Here is a 15,991-nt window from a genome sequence, read left to right on the forward strand (position 1 = left end):
ACACCTCTGAGTAATGCCACCCTGCTGGCTTTTCTCTCGAGGAGGTTTCAGTTCTCTCCTCACTCCTCCCTTCCACCCAGCCTCCCTCGTAGCTGCTGACTTTGCTTCTTATCTAACTGAGGAAACAGAGGCAATCTGAAGAGTCTTTCCTCAACACAAACATCCCATCTGCCAAGATCCACCCCCAAAGGCTCACCCTTTCCTGCTGTGGCCCTGAAAGGCCCCTGCATGTTCCTGTATGAGAGCAACCCCCAGCACAATGGATCCCAGGCCCTTTGCTTCCACTGTTATTACACATCTCATTTCTTCAAAATGTCCTTTTCTGTTGGCTCGATCTCATCCACATACATATGTGCTACAACTCCCTTCTTAAAAGAAAAAAACATGCCCCAAAACCTTCCCTGGACACTATGTTCCCTTCCTTCCTGTCTAAGCTTTAAGGAGTCAGTAAGGACAAAGCAAAGTAAAAAGAAAAGCAATTAGAAATTCCAGGACAAACAAAAGTGTGTTCAAGAATGCTTAACTCCCAATTACAGCCCTGTTGTTCTGTTCTCTTTATAACAAAACCCCTAAAAGAGTGGTATGGTATTCCCATCTCTGCTTCCACGTTCCTTGCTTTCTCTTGAATCTTTTCCACATGGATCTTTCTACCCTTTGAAGCCCTTTGTGTCAAGTTGACTGTGAGCTACCTCCCACCAAGCCCACTGATGGCCACCTCAGTCTCTATCTCACCTAGTCTGTCCACAGTCCTCACTTCCTGGACATCACCCTCCTGATTTTCCCTCTGGCTCACTCCAGTCCCCTTCCTGTCGCTTCCTTCTCTTCCTCACCTCTGAACATTGGCGTGTCTCCCAGCTTAGTCCTGCAGTGAGTGCCCCCCTGTGAACCCTACTGTCTACAAGGTGATGATGCTCAGATCTATCCCTTCTGCTCACTTTGCTCCCCTCAGCCTCACACTTGTTTACCCAACTACCTCTTGTCTCTCCTTGAATATTTTTAAAGCATCTTAGACTTAACAGTCCAAAATTTCAGACTTTCTCTCATACAGCTCCTCGCTGGTCTTTCCCACCTCTGGTTCCCCACTCAGTTCCTCTGGCTCAGATTGTGGAGTCATCCTTAACTCTCCAAGGACTTCACTCACCTCCCAGCACCAATCCGTCCTGGTCCCTCAGAAGAGAGTCTCGCCCCCTGCATCTCCCTCACCACCACCTCCCTCCTGTCTCAGCCTCCCCCACTCCACCCCCCGGGCTGGCTCTTGGCTGCTTAGTGGCTTCACTCTTGTCTCACTTATCTCAGCTGGCCATTTATACCGCTGCAGTCAGTACGATCTTTCTAACCACTCTCCTCTGTTTCTGAGCCCCCCAAAGGCTTCCCATCCCACCTGACTGACCCTTAGGTTCTCACCCTGAGCCCTGTCAGCCCAGCCCACACTGCTTTGCCCGCAGCCTCACTGTTCCTCTCCCTTAGCGCCCACTCTTGCCGTCCCTGGTACACAAGAGGTGTGTGTGTCAAGGCCTGGGGCCGTCACCTTCGGTGTTTCCTCTGCCTGGAACTCATCCCCAAGATGACACAGCTTGTTCCATCAGCTCACTCAGGTCACCCCTCAGAGGCCTTCCCCACCAGGCCCTCGGAACCACCAGGCATGTTGTGCTGTGTGAGCGTTCTCCCTCCCGTCTGCGTCTCCAGCAGACACACTGCCTGTGCTCGGGAACGTGGCCTTGCTCAGGGCTGAATCCCCAGTTCCGAGAAGAGTGCCTGACACAGGGAAAGTGCTCATCTCCATAAATATCTGCCAAATGAATAAATTTTACTATTTGATAATCCCCACCACCACCATTTCCTTGCTTTGGTCTTTCTGAAACACCTGTGACCCAATTTTGGGATTCCCTAGATTGATCCTTTATGTCTGTCATCTTTTGTCTTTTATTTTCCATCTTTGCTTTTCTCCCCTACCTCTGAGAGAGTTCCTCAACTTTTCTTCCAGTACTTCAACATTTTCTTATCTTGTTTTCAAAATCACCATAGCATACTTATTCATTGAATTCCATTATGATAAAATATAAAGTGATAGAATTAAATAATGTATCTATTATGTGATTAAATCTTCTTAAAGGAGAATCCCCCTATACTTTGTATAACCTGTAATAATTGTATATGTTCATTAATTGTTAAATATGGAGCCTCTACCATGTTCTAGGTACTAGGATACAACTGTGAGCACAGTAACATGTTCTCTGCCCCCTTCACCTCCTGCACTCCCTGTGCAAAGGAGTTCTCAGTATGATGAGGCACACACACTAGTCAAAGTACACAAGTAAATATAAAACCTCAAGTCAGGTAGACGCTACAGAGGAGAGCCCATGTTCTGTGAGGACATGTAACATTGGCCCTGTCTTGCGGAGTCAGGAGGGAGGAGAGCCTCTCATCTTCACAATTTAGATGCTACCGGAGCAACTTCTACTTCTTCGGGCTTATTTTTCCAATCTGTACAAATCACCTTCTCACAGTCAGATATGTGTACCAGTTTTGGCCTCTAGTGATTCAGTCCTTTTGCTATGATCTAAAACTAGAAATCTTAGCACATAGAAAATGTTCTGGTTTTAACTGTTGTTGCTGTTGTTCCCAGGGAGTGGCTTTATTTATTGTGTCATGAAATGCTGAATCCATATTATGGACTCTTTCAATATTCTACGGACAATATTTACATGTTGCAAATCAACCCAGATTCGTCCATCAACCCTGTAAGTATTAATGAGTAAATAAGTGGGGAATTTTTTTTAATGGATTTTCAGTTTTCATCTCAATTTTGGGTTTTCACTGTAGACTTACTCAAGGTCTGATAAAGCATTGAAAGAGTAAGAGTTGGAGTAAGATGGATGGTTTCAATCCTATATTTCTAGTGACTGGGATCATTGGGTATGCTGTTTTCGGGGAGGGGGCAGCAAGAGGGACATCGAGCTGCTCACATGCTCAGACTTTATTGCCATTTGAGGAAACTGGTACGATGACCACACGGATGGACGGTATCATTCTGAGAAGTGGTTACGAAGTCTGTCCTCCTCCCAGCCAAAATTGGAATATTCTATAATTGGCCTTTTTAGCCACTAGTATGCTTATTTTAGAGAAGAGTGAGGGACCAACCAAGGTCGGACTCTGCGAGGCTGTGTTCTGCAGTCACGGCCCCTGATGCAAAGTCATGGACCTGCTCCATTCTGCAGGTGGTCAGATGTGACTGAACCTTTACTAACATGGAAACTAAGTTTTGACCCAATTATCTTGTCGAAATTCCAATCTGAAAGCAGAAACGTGGGGTTTCCTTTTTAGTTAAAAACCAGACAGCTCTGTTTGAAAATGGTTCTTTTACTTGGGTTGTTCATACTTATTTTGCTCTATGTTCCTTTTCGTTTTTCCCCCTTGGATTTCTTTTCTTCTTTCTTGTGGGACTGGGGGAGGGGTGGCAGAGGAAGAAGAGGAGTTGCCCTTTGCTCTTTATTTCTTTAGTTCAATGGAAAGGAGAAGTGTGGCTCCTGACCTATACAGTGCACAGGGTCCTGCTCACAGAAGGACCCATGCTTGGCTTGCATCTGTGCTGTTGCCATGTTGGAGGTCTTAATACTTTTTAATAAGGGGTTCTGCATTTTCATCCTGCACTGGGTCCCACAAATTATGTAGCAATTCTGAGGAAAATGTGTTTGAACTAAGGGCAAATAAAATGTTCAGATGCTCTCGGTTTTTACTTACTAAGCAGCCTTTTATTTGGTCATGAGCACAACCTTTAACTGACGTAGTGCTGGTTGCCTATGAAACAGTTCTCCTAAGAAGCTGGAGAAATCAAAAGATTATCACCTTGACTGTTTTTTAAACCAATTTATGTTCTCTGGTGCCCCCTACAGGACCATTTGTCTTATTTCCATTTTGTGGGTCGGATCATGGGTCTGGCTGTGTTCCATGGACACTACATAAATGGGGGTTTCACAGTTCCCTTCTATAAGCAGCTATTGGGGAAACCCATCCAGCTCTCTGATTTGGAATCGGTGGACCCAGAACTACATAAGAGCTTAGTGTGGATTCTGTAAGTATTAACTCACTGCTTAGTTAATTGAATATTCATATACACCCACCTGTCTTAATGTACACCAAACACATTTGTTTTGTGTGTGTGTGTGTGTGTGTGTGTGTGTGTGAGTGTGTGTTGGAGACGGGTGTGAAATTGGAGAAGAGAAATAAAGAAACTATTGTTTTATGAGATATATAAAAGTTATCTGTCGGAGTGGCTTAACTGTTTGAGCTTCATCCTGTGCACAAAAGGTTGTTGGTCTGATTCACGGTCAGGGAGCCTATGGAAGGCAGCCAATCGATTTCTCTCTCACATTGACATTTGATGTTTCTCTCTCTCTCTCTCTCTCCCCTTCTTTCTAAGCATGTCCTCCGGCGAGGATTTAAAAAAGAAAGAAAGAAAAGAAATTTAGAAGTAGATTTAACATAAAACACTTAATTGGCTTGTTTTCCTCATGATCTTTAGCCAGTTTCTCTTTGTGGACTAGTTTCTTTTGTTATTCCCCTGAATTATTAACATATGATAACAAATGTTAATCCCTAGGCCTGGTGGTTGGTTGGTTTGGGGTTTTTATTGTTTATTGAATGCTTTTAGAGAGAGAGAGGGAGAGAGAGAAACATTGATTGTTGTTCCACTTATTTATGCATTCATTGGTTGATTTTTGTATGTGCCCTGACTGGGGATTGAACCTGCAACCTTGGCCTATTGGGATGACATTCCAACCAGCTGAGCTACCCAGGATGGTTGGTTTTTGACACTCTAAATTGTCACCAGTTAATCTCTAGAGGGAAAGTATCAAAGACAAAATTAGTATCAAAGTATCGTGTGTCAAATACGTTTTAAAAATGTATCTTTATTGTTGAAAGTATTACAGATGTCCTGTATCAAATACTTTGATAAAGTATCCAAACAAAATTAACATTTAGTCGCCTTGTTTTAGAATTACCCTAAACACTCTCTTAAAAGCAACAGGCACAGTTAGATGGTGAACCATAGGTGTCCTCCAAGCCAGCTTCACAGGAATACCAGACAGGCCCAGGCTCAGCAAGGGGAGGACAAGCTCATGGTTTGATGGGAGTCAGGCCTCTCAATTGTACCCTGAGTCTAGTTGGCCTCATTTACACGTCCCAACTTGAAATGAATAGTCTGCAGGGATTAGGGCTTCATCCTGTAGGAAATCTTTCCCTTCGTTTCAAGAAATATGGCAGATTAAGGAGCCCGTTTTAACTTTCTAGTGCTGCTTCGAACTGATGAACTTAAAAAGGAGGAATGGTGTTTTCTTGGTGTGGCTTCCTGCAGGTGGATTTCCCTTTGACTCAGTTACAGTTACCTCTTTATGACTCCCTTCTTCCTGCTCATAGACTCAGTTTACAAAGCAACCAGGTATCTCATAAAATCATAGGCTGATAGAAGTACTGTCACCCCCTATAAATGAGAAAACCGAAAGTCAAGGACATATCTGGAACTGGAGCTGTGGTCTCCTGGGTCCTTCTAGTGCCCACGCCTTCTAGCCCTCGCCTGGGTGCTCCCCTCTGGGTCTGGCACTTAGTAAACGTGTTCTCTCTCTACCAGATTGTTCCATTTAATGTTTATTCACTGCTGCGTGGTAGCAAAGTTCTAACTGACATCCGTCTCTGTCCTGACTTTGACAGAGAGAATGATATCACCCCTGTGCTGGACCATACTTTCTGTGTGGAGCACAATGCTTTTGGGAGGATTCTTCAGCATGAACTGAAACCGAATGGCAGAAATGTTCCTGTTACAGAGGATAACAAGAAAGAATATGTTCGGTAATGTTCTGAGGAAACTTGGTGGTCATAGGTGGGGACACCCCGATGCCAGGGACTGTCGTGGGCCTGGCTAGATTCACGTCTGGCTTGTGGAGGCTCCTTGCTGTGTGAGGTTTACCAGTCCCTTCTAGCACTGTGATCAGCATCGCGTTATAGAAGAGACTTCCCAAAACGCTGGGTTCAGCAGTAGGAGCTCTGTGTGGGGGAGTCCTGATGTGACCAGGGCTGACCTGGTGAAGGGAGAATAATGACCCCAAAGCCCAGTAGGGGAAGGACTTCAGGCGACTGCCCAGGTCTGTGTGGGGAGGCACCAGAGCACAAGAGAGAGGAGGAAGCCCAGCTGTCCCTGAGATCAGTCTCCAAGAAGTCTCCTCTAGTGTAGTCTGTTCTCCTACCTCTTAATCAAGGCAAATAAATAACTGGTCACCTACAGTGGCAGTGTAGAAACACGGCATCTCAGTGTGACATCTCAGTCTGTCCAACTCGTGTGTAGTTCTCGCATGTCCTGTACTTTATTTTCAAATGTACTTTTACATTGTGGCAGTTGCTGGAATAGATCAGATTAAATCCTACTGCTATTTCTAGCAATGAATCAGAATATATTAGGGCTGTGTGGTTTATTTTAACCTGTAACTTAGGTTAGGTGCTACTGTCTGGTGGGTTTCAGGAGGCTGGGCAAGCAAGGCATTAGATTCAGCAGATGTGAGAACCTACTAACTGGGGAAAATGTTTTTTCATGAACCATTGGTATTGCTTCTAACTTGTGAATTTTTCTTCCAGGTTATATGTAAATTGGAGATTTATGAGAGGAATCGAAGCCCAGTTCTTAGCTCTTCAGAAAGGGTTTAACGAACTCATTCCTCAACACTTATTGAAGCCTTTTGACCAGAAGGAACTAGAGGTATGCGCTTCACTTGCTGAGTCAGTCAGGGTTAAAGGGCTCAAATGCAATCAGTGTCTGTGGTTTACACCCTGGCTGCCGAGCCGGGCTGGCAACTAACTCCCAGCAGGCCCAGGAGCTGTCGGGGCTCCCAGAGGGCAACAGGGCCAGAGTGAGAGAGGAGTAGAGGACGTCTGAGCCATTATGACAAGGCCAGGTGTCAACTTGGTGGCAGTGAATCTGGACCATTCTGGGGACCTTGGTCAAGGTGTTTTGAGGTTTATTATGTTTTCAGGATCTGTAGCAGTGGAGAGTCCCTCACTCCCTCCTGAGCAGACACCACAGACCGAGGAAATTATCTCATTTATAGCCAACTTCTCCCACAATGTCAACTTCCTATTTTTATTTGCTATTATTAGATTCAGAACATAATTTACTGTCTTCTCTAATCATACTTTATGTACTTGGATACAGCAAAGCATTCGTCTCTTATCCATCTCTGTTTGGTGCCAAATAGCTCAAGCCTTTAAAATTATCCTCAGTGTCTGTCATCAGTGAGACGCAAGGGCTCGTGAGCCGAGAGCGTGTCCATCAGCGGGGCAGCTCTGGAAGGGATTTGTAAGCAAACTGCAGAAACCACACATGACCCTTGCTTTAGTCCCTTCTCTTCAGACTTGAAACTCCTCATATCATTGTCCTGCAGGGTGCCTGTGACGGGGCCCATTTTGCACTCAGCTCTGTGCAGCGTTGCCGGCGGCTCTCCCACGTCACTGCTCACCTGTCAGTGCAAACCGCATGCTCACCTGGGCTGCAAGGAGACGTCCTGGCAGTAGCCGGACGTGCGGAAAGGCACGGGCACGGTGCTCCAGGCGTACTGTTGGTTTATCTTTATTCTTATCTAACTATGTGTCTAGTTTATTTGGATATAACTGCTTCTTTGCTCTGGGAACCATGTTTTTAACTCCTTTTCTATACTGGGAACATGGGGGGCATGTCATGACGTTGATTATACCTTTTAGAAATAACTGGCCCCTAACCTCTTCACAGTTAATAATAGGCGGCCTGGACAAAATCGACCTGAACGACTGGAAGTCCAACACTCGGCTGAAGCACTGTGTGGCTGACAGCAATGTCGTCCGGTGGTTCTGGCAGGCGGTGGAGACCTTCGACGAGGAGAGGAGAGCCAGGCTCCTGCAGTTTGTGACGGGATCCACTCGCGTCCCGCTCCAAGGCTTCAAGGCTTTGCAAGGTGACTGGCATGGAGGCGGGGCTGGATGTGTTGACATTGGACATGTAGGAAGAGCTGGAGTGTGGTGGGGTTGGCTTCCTGGAACGTCTACTGGAAAGTGATGTGACCTACGTGCTTTCTAACAAATGGCCAGCAGTAATGGTGGAGTTCACCTAGCGGAGGGGCACTCACTTCTGGGCCATACAGACATAAGCGATGATAGTCTCTTGGTTGCCATTATCTCGGCCAGCTCCCAGTCCCCAAGGCTCTGCTCTCCTTTCCTAAGCTGAAAGAAAATACCTGTACAGATGTAGGAGAGGCTATCAGTAAACAAAGCCCAACTTCCTCTCACCCACTTCCCTGTGTCTCTACAAGCCAGTGACTCAGCACGTGGGCGTCGCCGGGTTGGCCCAAGTCTTTGTGGTCAGTGCCTGCTCAGGGCTGAGCTGGCAAAGACCTGAGCAAGGGCGGGCCCAGAGCAGCCTGGTGCTGCCCCTGCCCCTACAGAATCAGTTGACAAAGGGAAGGTACAGAGAACAATAGTTTTGGGGAAAGAAATCAGAGGTGTTTTTTGTTTATTTGTTTTTTGTTAATCATTACCTAAGAATATTTTTTCTATTGATTTTAGAGAGGGTAGGAGGGAGGAAGGGAGAGGGTGAGGGAGAAAGAGAAACACCAATGTGAGAGAGACACATCAGTTGGTTGCATCCTGACCAGGGCTGGGGATCTAACCTGCAACCCAGGTATGTGCCCTGACTGGAAATTGAACCTACTACCCTTTGGTGCACAGGCCAACACTCTAACCACTGAGAAACACTGTCCAGGGCAAAATCAGTGTTTTTAAAGTGTACTATGGACTTACTTGGAGAAAGAGGAGAGAGAGGCCTGACCTAAGTATCAGCAGACCGAGTCTATTGCTACCATGTGGGTCATTAACTCCAAGGTCCTTCCTGGTCCTCAGTGTCCTGATCTTTACAAGTGGGCTGCCGGACAAGCTCCAGTGTCCAGTGAGGTGCCCGTGCTCTCTTTCACTGGGTCTGATTCACCCAGGTCTAGGGTGGCCATGGGCTAGGGGGTTGAAAGGCTGTAGACACTGAAGAGTTCATGCCTTATGAGGAGATTGGAAGGGTTCGTGGTCAGCCACGACCAATGGGGAAAGTCCTCACAGGCTTCTCCCTGGCCCTGTGATTTGTAAAATGTTAGATTTTTGTCATTTGATAACCCTGCTAGCCAGAAGAGGTAAGGTAAAGAATATATTAAAATTTAGTAAATTGAACTTTGCATATTAATAGTGACAGCAGATATATTTCATATATAAAACATTCTCTGTAGACTTTTCCTTATTTTAAGGGCTTCTCTGTGAGAGAAGTTACTTCCATTCCCTTGAGCTTTGATCCTAAGGTGGTTGTCTTTTCCTTTTCCGTCACACCTCTGCTAGAGAGGGCTCGTGACTGCGTACTCCACTTTCCTCACGTCGCTGCTGTCCTCTGCCCACAGAGACTGCTTGCTAACATTTCTGTTTTTAAAAAATCCCTGGTGATTTAGGATTTTACCCTTCCCACTGGAACATAGGAGGGTTCTCACCGGTCTTTGCTCCACACCTATGATTTTCTAAACCTCTGATGTCAGTCACCTGACGGCCAGGCAGTTGCCGCGGGAACTACGTGACCTTTGGGCAGGACACCGTCTGGGCGTGGGGCTGACGTGGCCGTCGGCAGTGGGGTCCGGGCTCAGCCCCTGAAGCGCAGTAACTAGAATATTGTCCTGTAAGGTTCCACAGGCGCCGCAGGGCCCCGGCTGTTCACCATCCACCTGATCGACGCAAACACAGACAACCTTCCGAAGGCCCACACCTGGTAAGGACAAGCGCTGTGCAGTCACCGTCCCGGGAGCCTGTGTCCTCAGTGTGCGCTCGTCCACATGACTTTCACCCTGTTTCTCATGTGGAGCACCCAACGTTTCACTTACGCAGAGTCCCAGGTACAGCTGGCAGTGGCACCAGTGTCGGATGGGACAAGCATTGGCAGCCTGTCACATCCAAGGGTCATCAGAAGTCCTTCCATGAACCCATTTTGTCATAAGATATGATTGATGTTGGCGACCATTCCGACAGGCTCCTGTCTATACTTCCCTGGGTCTTGCTGCATGTGTGTGTGTATGTGTGCACGTGTGTACCTGTCAGTAGAGAGAATTACAGTCTTTAAGTTGGAGTTACTGGTCTTCCCTTTATCTGACATTCCTGGGGCCCTGTTTCCCCCTCTCAGAGCTCTGCCTGCGACAGATGCACCTATTAGAAGATACGTCCTTGGCTTAAATAGTATTTGTGGTGCGCTGTTTCCTTTACCGTTAAAATAAAAACTACAGTCACCTCTAGGTCAGGAGAACCAGTCCCACGTGTTGTCGACGTATCGTTATGTACTGGAAGGTTCCTGACTGGGAACTGGAGGATGTGGGTTCAGATCTGGCTTGACAATTACTGTGTGACTTTGGGCAGGTCACTTGATATGCTGACGGGGACTCCCACATGTGCGGACGGCTGTGAGCCTGTGGCTGTGCCCAGGACAGGACGCAGAGCCCCAGCGGGGAGTTGCAGCAATGGCGCCATGTGCACGCGAGGAGGCTGCGCCCCTCCCTGGGATGCTCTGTGTTTCAACAGTTCAGTGCTCAGAGTAAAATGGTGTAAAAAATCTCTGGTGCTAAAACTCCCGGGAAAAGGCTACAGCACCACTTCACCTGACTCTTAACAAAAACCATCCTTAGTTGCATATCCCTTAGTAATTCAATAGGCCACTCAGTGTCCTCTGGTTCACAATTTTGTAATTTTTAATTTGTTATAGTTTCTTAGAAGGCCTCTTTTTTGTTTTTTATTTTTGCACAAACATTGGAAATGAATTTTCTTATGGAAATATTGTGTCAGAAATGTAAGTTCCATTTTATCTATCAGAGATTTGACATTTTATTAGTTTTTCAGGGAATTTTCCGGACTGCCCCATTTTGGTCTCAGATCAAGTCACAGAGGAACAGACAGACATGCAGCAAATTGCTAGTGGGACTTACTTGACTGCAGCCTGTCTGGATTATGCTCTGCAAAGATAGTATTCCTGGTACTGCGTCATTTCTCCCAAAGATAAATAGCAAACAATAAGTTGAGAGCTTTGTCCTAGTAGCCCCATGAAGAGTAAATTGGTTTTATTTTAGTTTTAAAGATCTAAGATTTATTTTGCTGTGTGTTGATTTTAAAACCTTTACATTAGAAACAGAAAAGTACAAAGGGGAAGTGTCCACTCACCTGTCCCCCCCACTCCCAGAACTAGGGATGAGAGGCTCTCCCCGTCTGGTCACCCGTACCTGCTACGGTGCACACACGCGCCCACGCACGGCCGCACGGCCCAAGTGCTCTGCTCCTGCCTGTCTTCTTCCTGGAGGCAGGTCCTAGGACCACACTGGGCCCAGCACTGACTCTCTCTCTTTTGTTCTATTCCAGCTTTAACCGGATTGACATTCCACCGTATGAGTCTTATGAAAAGCTCTATGAGAAGCTGCTGATAGCGGTGGAGGAGACCTGTGGGTTTGCTGTGGAGTGAAGAGCAACCAAAGGCAACAGATTCTAGCTCACGACCACCAAACCAAAAGCCTATCGCTTTCTGCACGAGTCCTGCGAAGCAGGCTGAGGCCCTGGGATTCTAGATACCCTGAGGGAAAGGGTGTCTCCCCTCCTTTGTGCTGGGGGAGTAAGGAGGGCGGGGGACTTTGGTTGGTGGCTCTTTTCCTCCTTTTTGACAGTACTCCCACCCCTTCCATCACCCATCCAATAAAATGCAGCCAGGTTTAGATTGGCTTCGGTCACACAGGATATTCTGCTCCAGTTGTAACACATGGTGCCAGGCTCACTGCCCTGTGGATCACCCTGCAGTCATGGGCTGAGCTTGCTCACTGTGGGTTTGTGACTGGTGGCTACACTACCTATTCTGTCGAAAACAGTCTGTAGGCGCCTTTTCCAGGTCAGCAGCTCAAATTCCAAATTTCACATCCTCGCAGCCTGCTCTGGGTCACGATTGATTTCTCCCTTAACAGTTACTGTATGATGCGTGCTTGCTGGAATTCTGCCACAGCAGGAAGCTTAGGGACAAAGCGCGCAGCCCTTTGGAAAGGAGAAGGGACGAGGGCAGCTGGAGGCCCAGGGCGTTTCTTTTCAGGGCGTCTTGGTTGAAATTTTGTTTTGCATAGAGAAATGTGGTCTTTCCGTTGAAGAGTTCCTTTTGCCACAGTATCTGTCCAGTTTGAAATATTTTTCCAGTGAAAATACCCCTTAATGGAGCCCCCAGCTCTGGCTCCTGCACCACCTGTTTGCAGAACAGTGTCAGCTGAGTCACTCAAATACTAACAAACTATTATGTGGAAATTGCTAACAGCTAAACTAATAAAACAGAATTCTGTTATTATAGCTGCTGGTTTAGTGCAAACTAGCTTAAAAGGAAGAGGGGGGAATGGAAAACCTCAGTGACTGAACTCCACCCCAAGTTACTATTTTACAAAAGCAGGGTGTGGCTGTAAACCTGACAGCGGAGGGACAATTCCACCCTGACCCATTGGCCCATTTCCCCGTCAGATGGTGACATTGACAAGTGCTGCTTGATTTACTTGCCCTGCTGTCTTCATAGGATGAGGCAGGTCAAAGCAAGCCGAGGCTTTCAGATGCTCACACCATTTTCCAATTTGCACAAAAGTTTGAACAGTATTTTAACAAGTGGCTTGATTCCAGGTAGCTGAACTTCAGTGAAAAATGGCGGCAGCAACAGATTTTCTAGTCTCGTTTTTTGTTGTTTTTGTTTAGAGGCAAGTGCAGGGTCATTCTTTAGCGAGACATTTCACTGTTAAAATTGGCTGTTGAAGCTTCTGAGTTAGTCACTGGGATCCAGCTGTGGGTCTGAGATGGGTTTGGAAGGAGCTTGTGGCCAGCTGTTTTGCTGCTGTTTGTCACTGATGCCTGTAGACTAGGGTGGAGGCCTGCACACTTCTGCTTCCTGCTGCGTCTCCTTTCCATGCCCAGAGGCAGTCAGAGGCAGGGGCACTCAGACCTCTTAGGAGAGGGACCCTCCCCCTTAACAGAAGTTTGTCCAGTTTGTGGGCACAACCACCAGCTGTGGATTCCCGGAACCTCGAGAGAGCCTCGCCACTTGGCTACGTACTGGGGCTCAGACAGAAGGGATGTCACGTGTGATTTGCTGCAGAAGGGTAACAGTCCAGTCACAAAGTCCCGGCCAAACTGTGGGCTTCGTGTTCAAGAGTTCTGTTTTGTCCCAGTGCGGTTTATCCTGTGTCTCATCATGCTTTCTGAGGGCATTCTAGAAGCTCCCCAATGATTCCATCCAGTCATCTCTCATAATATTCTGGAAGAAAGAGGAAATGAAAAATACTGATCTCCCACCAGGTAGACCTCCTCTCCACGTGCACCTGCACCTCAGGAGGAGGAGAGGACATCAGAACTGAAGTAGGGTGACACAAGACACACGCACGCGCAGTCTGTCATGTGGTGGCCAAAATCTGCACTGCTTAGGGAGGAAAGGAGGGCCTAGTGGTTGAAAAGACTTGGAAGCAGGGATGTTGTATTTGACGCCTTTATAAACCACTTTTCTGCTGTGAGGAGCCTGGAGTGACCCTTCGAGTCTGCACCTGCCAGCCCTGTGCTGCTCTCGTGTCAGGTGTCACCTCAGCGAGATCCAGAGCCATGTCCTGGCTCCTCCGGGAGCTGCTTGGGACACATGAGTTACCCTTTCATAAGGTCTGGGTCTCTGCTTTTTCATTTAACACTGGGTCGTGACACCCTCATCAGCTGCGAGTGTCACCAAGCAGCCTGAAAGAGCAGAACTCAGAGCGCGTTTGTTCTTGCCAAGCAGGCCAATCTGTCAGTGGCGTTGCACTTCTAGAACCTTAAACATGACAGTTGTTCGGGCCTTGTGAACCACCCCAAAGATTAATGTAGCAAGCAATTGGTCAAAGCTCCCAGTGACTACACTCTGGGTCTGCAAGAACCCCAGCCACACACGCACACTCTTTTGTTCCCCTTCTCAGTGATCCCAGATGACAACCCTGTCCTCAAGCCTCTGCCCAGATGCTTCAGGGCCCCGACCTTCAGGCTTGCCCTCACCAGCGGTCAGCAGCCGACCCTCAGGGATGTAGCAAACCACCGCTCTGCCAGCGCTTTAGGGAGGAAAGGCAAAGGGGCTGCATGTGGGGACCGTTACTCGGGCTCTCTTGACTTCTGAAGGGAGAATCCGCCCGGCTGGTGGAGTTGTGCCCTTGGGCCTGCTCAGCCAAACGGTCTGTGTTCAAGCCAGGGGGTCCTCAAACCAGAGTTGTGGGAGGAGCCGCGTGCAGAGAACACGCCCGCCCCACCCCATCTGCAGTCAGGCGAGTGCTGCACGGCAGCCTTCCCGGAACATAGTATGAATTTTTAAAATTTGTTTATTTTTGTTTCTCAACCACTTTATAATGTATTTTTTAATTTATTTTGTAATGTCTTGTTTTTAAGTATTGCTGCTATCCTTGTTATTCTTCCCACTGTTTTTATTGCTGATTTATTTTGTGAAAGTTGTACACTAATGTTGTTTTATGTCAGAATCAAAAGTATTTAAAGAAATACTAGTTCTATTTAATGTGGTTATGGAACCAGCTGGAAACACAAAACAAACAGCGACTGTACAGAGGCTGGACCCGGGAGGTCAGGTTCATTTTGTTACATATGCAATAAACTCACGACTTTACATGTTTGGCGTCTGTTATTTTGCTGTAAAATGAGATTCCAATTTATTGACAGTCCCACAAAAAGGAAGTCAGTGGTCAGGAATACTGGCCAGGGCCCTCTAAGGGGAAAGACTAACCTACGGACAGAATCGCAAGAAACCAACTGCTGCAAGGCGGTGAGGGAAAGTGCCCTCAAGCAAACGTGTGGAGAGAGAAAAACATCGACGTGAGAGGGACACAAGTGGTTGCCTCCCGCACGGCCCCAGCCAGGGCTGGGGATGAATCACAGCCGAGGTACGTGCCCTTGACCAGAATCGAACCTGCGACGCTCTAACCACTGTGCCAAACCGGCCAGGGCTTGTTGGCCTTTCTTTCACACACCGGTCATGTTTGTGGGTTTGGGTTTTTATTTTTAATATATTTTATTATAATAAAATATATACAACATAATATTTATCAATTTAACCATAAGTTAATGAATCTATAACCCAGTGACATTGGATTGTAACCATCACCACAATCTATTCCCAAAACCTTTTTCTTCCTTTTTATTGAATTTATTGGGGTGACACTGGTTAACAAAACTATACAGGTTTCAGGTACACAACTACAACACATCATCTGTACACTTTATTGTGTGTTCCCCACCCCAAGTCAAGTCTCCATCCATCACCATTTACCCCCTGTTCCTCCCCCAGCCCCTCCCACAGCAGTCACCACACCATTGTCCCTGTCCATGAGTTGTTTTTTCGTTTGTTTTTTGTTTAATCCCTCCACTCCCACCCTAAAACCTTTTTATCTTCTCAAACTGAAACTGTCCATTACCAATAATTCCCATTCTCTCTTCTCCTCCAGGCCTTGGTAACCTCTATTCTACTTTCTGTCTATGAATTTTCCTGTTCACATAAGTGGAATCACATAATATTTTTCCTTCTATGTTTGACTCATTTCACTTAGCATAATACATTTTTTATCGTTATTTTTGAGAATATTACAGATGTTCCCCCCTTTTTCCCCCCATTGACCCCCTCCTCCACACTCCCACCCCCCTCCTGCCTTTTCCATATTATTGTCTGTGTCCATTGGTTGTGCATATATGCAAATAAATTCTTTAGTTTATCTCTTTCCACCCCACTCCCCTCCCCCTTCCCTCTGAAGTTTGTCAGTCTGTTCCCTACGTCCATGTCACTGGATTTTTTTTTTTCTTTCGTCACTGGATTTTTTGATTATCAGCTTATTTTATTCATTATATTCCACAAATGGGTGAGATCATGTACTCGTCTTTCTCTGGC

General features: G+C 46.7%; 1 protein-coding gene across 6 annotated transcripts in view; it reads left to right on the plus strand.

Moving 5' to 3' along the window:
• SMURF1 (SMAD specific E3 ubiquitin protein ligase 1) overlaps positions 1-14,706 on the plus strand; it is a 149,176-nt gene extending 134,470 nt beyond the window's left edge. For 5 of the 6 annotated variants that reach the window (XM_036281779.1, XM_036281781.1, XM_036281785.1 and 2 more), the window contains 7 exons: positions 2,627-2,741; positions 3,894-4,072; positions 5,710-5,847; positions 6,628-6,748; positions 7,775-7,976; positions 9,727-9,811; positions 11,440-14,706. In XM_036281779.1, the coding sequence (XP_036137672.1) occupies positions 2,627-2,741; positions 3,894-4,072; positions 5,710-5,847; positions 6,628-6,748; positions 7,775-7,976; positions 9,727-9,811; positions 11,440-11,539 (940 nt within the window). In that variant the 3' untranslated portion in view covers positions 11,540-14,706. The remainder of the gene's footprint in view (positions 1-2,626; positions 2,742-3,893; positions 4,073-5,709; positions 5,848-6,627; positions 6,749-7,774; positions 7,977-9,726; positions 9,812-11,439) is intronic. The other variant, XM_036281780.1, reaches the window with a different exon arrangement.
• The last annotated feature ends 1,285 nt before the right edge of the window (positions 14,707-15,991 follow it).

This window comes from Molossus molossus, unplaced genomic scaffold, assembly GCF_014108415.1.
Source record: "Molossus molossus isolate mMolMol1 unplaced genomic scaffold, mMolMol1.p scaffold_m16_p_4, whole genome shotgun sequence".
Taxonomy (NCBI): Eukaryota; Metazoa; Chordata; class Mammalia; order Chiroptera; family Molossidae; genus Molossus; species Molossus molossus.